Genomic DNA, 7009 nt, shown 5'->3' on the forward strand with positions numbered 1-7009 from the left:
GTTTGCCATTGTTTTTTTTGGATGAGAGTCAATCAGAGTCATCAATAACTTATATTTGTCTGCATACGGAAGTCAATCAATGGGTCCATTTCAAGTGTTCTTTCGATCTAGAAATGTAAAAAAAAAAAAAAATCCAATCTAAGTTGTAAGATTAGACAAATGACGTGAACTTGTTGACCTCTCTCTTTTGTTCACATTTCATTTCAGTGCCGTGAGTTGTACGACTTGCGAGACTAATTAATTAATGATAACTGAGCCATTACAATTTCACTGTTATTACTACTTCACTAGTTATGGATTTGATATGTTTTATTTATTTATTAAGTTCACATTTTCAATCCCTCACAAGACTTGTAACTTAAGTTTGATCGACGAGTTCCAATAATTTTGGGGTTAAAAATATATATTTAATTTACATAAGGTATGGATTATATTCATATATATATTTTGCAGAGATTTTTGTTTTTTACATCAAATTTGCAGACTTGGGAGTTAAAAAAGGCTAATTTTTGTTTGTAGATCTACATATAAGGTCTGAATATATAAAGAATCTATATATATATATATATATGAGCAAACAAGTTAAAAATTAATTTTAGAGATTTTATTCTTTACAGGAGCAAATTTCTATATATATTTTGTAGAATTTTTTTTTTATAATTAAAATTAGTTTATACTTTATACAAGGTGAAATTTGAATTTATAAATTTTTGTGGATTTAGGAATTAAAAACCCTAAAATAGATATATTTTTTATACATTCTCTCTCTTGTTTTAAAAAACAAATTATATATATGATAGGTATAGAAAAAAACTCTCTCAGACCCGAGTCCCCATGCAAACCCAAAGAAGAATGGACTTTTGAAAAAACCGGATCTTACCTACTACTTTAGTCCCCTAAAAGGAAACAACCAGCGGTCCTTAGGTTGACTATGGTAAGATACAATGGTCCTTCCTCTTCACGCTCATTTTTTCTCACCGCCGACGACATCGCAACCGCACATCCTCGTCCATCCCCTTCTATGCTCTGTTTCTGAAACGCTCCCCCTCCCCTAAGAGGCTCTCAGGTAGTAAGATTTTCTTATCTCGTTGCTTCCTGCACTTACTTCCTTAACTTACCCTGCTTCAAATCCTGTTTAAACCTGTTTAAACTTTGAAAACCGCTACATCTACGATTTTACATGGAGAATCGCATTCCTTACCACCAGAAAGGTAAAAACATTGCTAGGGGTTATTCCCCACCCCCTCGTAAGCACATACGAGCACCATATCTCGATACCACCATCCTCATAGCAAAAAATAACCTAACTCTGATGGGTCGCCTGACCAATCCTTCAGTGCAAAGACTCTATGCCCTCTTCCCTTTCCTTGTTAGCCGTTGGAACCTCCGAGGTAAAGCTGTGGGAGCTGATTTAGGTCGTGGCTGTTTCCAGGTCAAGTTCGAATACGATGAGGATCTCCAAAGAGTTCTAGCTAACAGACCTTATCATTTTGTCACTCTGGAATACAAGAACCTGAAAAATCATTGTCAACACTGTCTCAGACTCACTCATGACCTTAAAAGCTGTCCGAGACTTAGTAAATCAAGAGAAGATGAGGCGTTACCTGTAGCTTCCGCCCAACCGTCTCAACCACCTATTCGCAGAAACTATTACACCCCGGAAGACAACTTCAGGGCCCCAAAAGACCGTGAAGACCCCCAAGACCACCATAGGAGAAGGGAGTCCAACTTAAACTTTAGCTCCTCTAGAGGTCCCCATCCCTCCCAATCGCTTGTTTACCACTCATAACCAAATCAGTATAACGGTCATCGAGATGGTAAACGAAAACTCGAAAACAGGACTTACCACTCAGCAAAAGAGTCTCATTCCCGCTCCTTTAGTCAAAGGACTTTCCCGAGTGCTCGTACCCTATCCAGACCTTTTGATTATCAACACCGCAATCCCAGAGCTCACAAACCAAACTCCAACTCTAACCTACAATGGCGAGAACGGTCCACTCCAAGGGCATTAGAATGGAATGATCACTAGAATCCTCTCGGTCCAGATGGCCACCACTGGAAAGATTTCAGACTACTTCCTCCCCCCCCCCCCCCTCCCTGTAGCTCCTATTCCTACTACTGATGAAGTCATGGGAGAACTAAGAGAGGTAACAGTCCAATATACCTCTTGTGCTGATCCAACTGAAAGTTTAGCTAGAAAACAGAGAGTCATTCAAGGCGAGAGTAGAGGCCTAATGGCAGAAACAGCTGCTGGTATAATCGAGGCTGCTTCCTCAGCCAAACCAAATCATACTTTGTCAACCCCTACAAGGGAAGATGAGGAGACCACACTCTCTGGGGACCTTCCCCCTCATCCGGCGGTGTGTCAGGACACTGTAACCCTACTTTCAAAGAAAAGACGCGGGAGACCACCCCCTTGCAAAACCTGGTAGTAGGAGCCCACTTTGCCTGGCGGGGGCAAAATCGAGCAAAAGGAATAAAACTATTAGTCACAACTCTCCAAAGAGAAGAACCTCTGTTGGTAAACCTGCTTCCACAAACCTCCCTGCCAATCCAAAAAGTAAGAATGGAACCAAACAAAACCGGAAATCAATAGATAATGAAGCAGGGCCCTCAAATGCAAAAGAACAGCCTCAGGTCCAACTAATACCTGCAATGGTGAAGACCAGGGTGGATTTTCACAATCCACCCCCACCTCTTCCTTAAAATTTGCCAGATGGAATTGTTGTGGGCTGGGGAACCCTGCAACAATCCGGCGCCTAAAGGAGATTAATAAGTCGATCTCCCCTGATGTTTTGTTCCTCACGGAAACGAAGAACCAAGATGAAAAAGTCCTGGAAATCCTCCAATGCTTAAACTTCAAGAACTCTAAACTAGTCTCCCCTCTGAGTGCGGGTAGTGGGGGGGCTAGCACTACTCTGGAAAGAGGATGTTAACACAGAGGTGTTAGCAGAAAGCGTTAATTTTTTGGACACCAAGGTGGAAGCTGAGGGTAAAAAAATTTTAACTACCTTTGTCTATGGTGAACCAGAGAAAACCAAAAGAAGAGCCATATGGAACCAAATCACTGAATTGGGAAGAACACGTACTGAACCATGGTTCCTCACTGGAGATTTCAACGATATTATTGACTCCTCTGAAAAAGTGGGAGGACCGGAAAGACCTGAAGGCTCATTTATCAATCTTCGAACCCTTATGTCCGAGTGTGACCTTTTTGATCTTCGACACTCTGGCAACTGCTTATCATGGCGTGGCAAACGATATGATCACTTAGTCTTTTGTCGACTAGACAGAGCAATGTCGAATAGTGAATGGGCTGTGACCTACCCGACAAGTCGAAGTGAGTATCTCAGCTTTGAAGGTTCGGACCACCGTCCCCTAATCACCTATTTTGACCTCAAAAGCAAAAGAAAAAGAGGACTGTTTAGATATGATAAGCTTTTAGGGTGTAATGAGGAAGTCTCGGAGCTCATTAGAGATCATTGGGAACCTGAAACTATCGAGGCTATTGAAACCAAACTCACGAGATGTAGAACTGCTATCATTAAATGGAGCAAGGATAAGAATCGCAACAGCCAAAAAGCGATAGAGGAGATCCGCCAAAAACTGGAGAAAGGTCTCACAAGCTTGGATCCCAACCCTTTGCACCTCACTTCCCTGACTGAAGATCTGAATAAAGCTTACCTAGAGGAGGAAGCCTTTTGGAAACAACGAAGTCGTCAGCTGCGGCTTACCCTAGGCGACAAGAACACCGGTTACTTCCATGCGATCACAAAGGGAAAAAAAGCAATTAACAAATTCTCAGTTATTGAAGATGAAGAGGGAAGAGTTTTCTACAAAGAGACAAATATCTTAAAAGTGATTTCTGATTACTATGAGAACCTATTCACTTCAATAGAGGGAGAAAGACATAACCTTCTCGAGGGTATTGCCTTCCCACGAGTCACAGATGAGGACAATCAAAAGCTCATTACTCTACCATCTGCAGAGGAGATAAGACGGGCCTGCTTTGCAATCCACACAGATAAGGCACCAGGACCAGATGACTTCTCTGCAAGCTTCTTCTAGACTAACTGGTCCACGGTAGGGAACCTAATCACCCGCGAGATTCAAAAGTTCTTCTCTACCGGACTCCTGCCTACCATAATAAACGAAACTCATGTCAGGTTGATCCCAAAAAATCAAAATCCAAGGACAATGAAGGATTATAGGCCTATTGTTTTGTGCTCTGTATACTACAAGATCATAGCAAAACTACTCACCAGGAGGCTGCAACCTGTTATCCCCTCACTGATATCAACTAACCAGTCAGCTTTTGTCCCTCAACGGTCCATAGTCGACAATGTCCTAATCTCACATGAAGCCCTCCACTACCTACACACTTCGAAAGCAAAACAACATTGTTACATGGGAGTGAAGACTAACATGAGTAAAGCATATGACAGGGTGGAATGGGATTTTAGTAGACTTGTCATGGAAAAAATGGGCTTTCACAGAACCTGGATTGGTTGGATAATGCAGTGTATTACAACAGTTACCTACTCTTACCTGCTTAATGGCCCAGCTCAAGGACTGGTTTCTCCCCAGAGAGGAATCAGACAGGGAGATCCCCTCTCCCCTTTTGTCTTCAACTTGTGTAGTGAAGTACTTTCCGGAATGTGTCACAAAGCCCAACAAGAAGGAAAGCTGGCCGGAATCAAAGTAGGAAAGAAAAGCCCGCGGTTCAATCACCTGTTATTTGCGGACGACACCATGTTCTCTACTACAAGGTTGAGAAGACTGAGTGTTTAAACTTGAAGAGGATCCTCCACATGTATGAAGCGGCATCAGGACAAGTGATAAACAACCTGAAATCTTCTATTACCTTCTCTGCGAAGACAACAACAGAGATGAAAGAACAAGTTAAACAAGCTTTAAACATTTATAAAGAAGGAGGGAAAGGCAAGTATCTAGGATTGCCTGAACTTTTTGGTCGAAAGAAAAAGGACCTTTTCACAAGCATCGTGGATAGGATACGACAAAGAGCTAAAGGATGGTCGTCCAGATTCCTATCGTCTGCAGGCAAGCTTGTAATGCTAAAATCGGTCCTTGCGGCAATGCCTACCTACACCATGTCATGCTTCAAACTCCCCAACTCTTTATACAAACATATCTAATCCGTCTTAACCTGATTCTGGTGGGATGATACGATGGAAAGAAAGAAAATGTGATGGATCTCGTGGAAACACCTATCAAAGTCAAAACAAGAGGGTGGGTCAGGCTTTAGAGACATGTCAAGTTTCAATGACGCACTTCTAGCAAAAATCAGTTGGAGAATTTTGACTAACCCCTCTAGCCTCCTATCAAGAATCCTTCTCGGGAAGTATTGTCATTCATCTAGCTTTCTCCAGTGCTCACCACCTACCAACTCTTCCCACGGGTGGCATGGTATTTGCATTGGAAGAGACCTCCTGAAGACTCAATTAGGACGTATGATCGGAGATGGAGCAGATACGTCCCTCTGGCAAGATCCATGGATCTCAGTCGACTCACCTATAACACCAATGGGACCCCCAACAGAAACCAACCAAAAAATTTGTGTTGCTAAGCTGCTATCCCCCTCTACCAGGGAATGGGATGTTAACTGTATTCGCCAGGTGGTTCCTGAGCTGGAACCTCAAATCCTGGAGTTGAAACCAAGCAAACATGGAGCTAAGGATCGATACGCGTGGCTACCATCGAAAGCGGGAGAGTACACAGCTAAATCCGGTTACTATGAAAGCATTAAACTCCTCCCTGATGCTACTCCACCTCCCCCCCCCCCCCCCCATGTACCACAAAGCTTTAACTGGTCAAATGCAATATGGAATTTGAATACATCCCCAAAAACTAAATTCTTCCTCTGGAAGGGCATGCGAGGAGCCTTACCGCTGGGAGAAATTCTGAAGTGTCGAGGAATCCAGACCGATGCCAAATGTCCTTTCTGTGGAGCTGAGGAGACCTCTACCCACCTATTCCTCCACTGTTGTTTCGCATCCACGATATGGAAACTGGCCCCATTCAAAGCACCTTTCGATCAAGCACCAATATCATCTTTCCGCGGTCTGCTAGAACAATCGACATAGTGCATTACCCTTCCCCCTTGTGGAATTGGACCCGGACCTTTATCCCCTTGGGTGATATGGACGATTTGGACAGCCCGGAATAAGCTTCTCTTTCAGGAAAAAAGCTCTTCCCCGGAGGAGACTCTAACCCAAGCCCTAAGGGCAGCCCGAGAGTGGAATTTTGCGCAGGAACCAAAATTACTCAAAAGCAAGGTAAAACCCCCACTCCAAACTCTCCCGATGCGATCAGATGATGCCTGCTGTCATACAGACGCAGCCTGGAGTAAAAAGACAAAGAACACCGGTTTAGGCTGGATTTTCACGAGTATCGAAGGGGAAGATAACCGATTGGGGTCGACCGCTCTGACTCCCTGCGGATCTGCACTTGTTCCCGAAGCTAGTGCTATCTACCATGCCCTCCTTGATGCCTACTCGCGGGGTATGAACAACATCTCAACTGCCTCTGATTCCAAAATGATCATTGACGCAATCAAATCGGGAACTCCTCTTAAGGAACTCCATGGGATTCTTTTCGATATCCTTGCTATCTCATCTATGTTTAGCTCTGTTACTTTCTCTTTTGTTTCTCGCGATTTCAACAAGGAAGCTGATGCGTTGGCAAAACGCTCCTTGTTGCTATTCGATGTACCGAACCCGGTTTAAGTAATCAAGATTTGGTTTGAACAAATATATATATATATATATATATATATATATATATATATATATATATATATGATAGGTTATTATTCTGTATTTCAGATGATATTTAATTCTTAGCAAATTATTTACCTGTTATAAGAAGACAATTAAACAAAAATACTTATGTTCACCCCTAAGATGAATGCTTCTATTCACCTCCTCCCCTTTCAACCAGTCAGAATCTTCTATCTAATATTTCATTTAAAAATAAATCAAAATTAAAT

General features: G+C 42.5%; 1 protein-coding gene across 1 annotated transcript; it reads left to right on the forward strand.

Annotated features, from left to right (window-relative positions):
* The first annotated feature begins 5270 nt into the window (after positions 1-5270).
* Positions 5271-6746, forward strand: LOC147919907 (uncharacterized). Its single transcript, XM_087504165.1, has 2 exons — positions 5271-5748; positions 6178-6746. The coding sequence occupies exons 1-2, from the start codon at positions 5271-5273 to the stop codon at positions 6744-6746; spliced, it is 1047 nt and encodes a 348-aa protein (XP_087360291.1).
* Positions 6747-7009: the final 263 nt, after the last annotated feature.

Source organism: Camelina sativa, chromosome 20 (genome assembly GCF_030686135.1).
Source record: "Camelina sativa cultivar CO46 ecotype springtype chromosome 20, ASM3068613v1".
NCBI classification, from domain to species: Eukaryota; Viridiplantae; Streptophyta; class Magnoliopsida; order Brassicales; family Brassicaceae; genus Camelina; species Camelina sativa.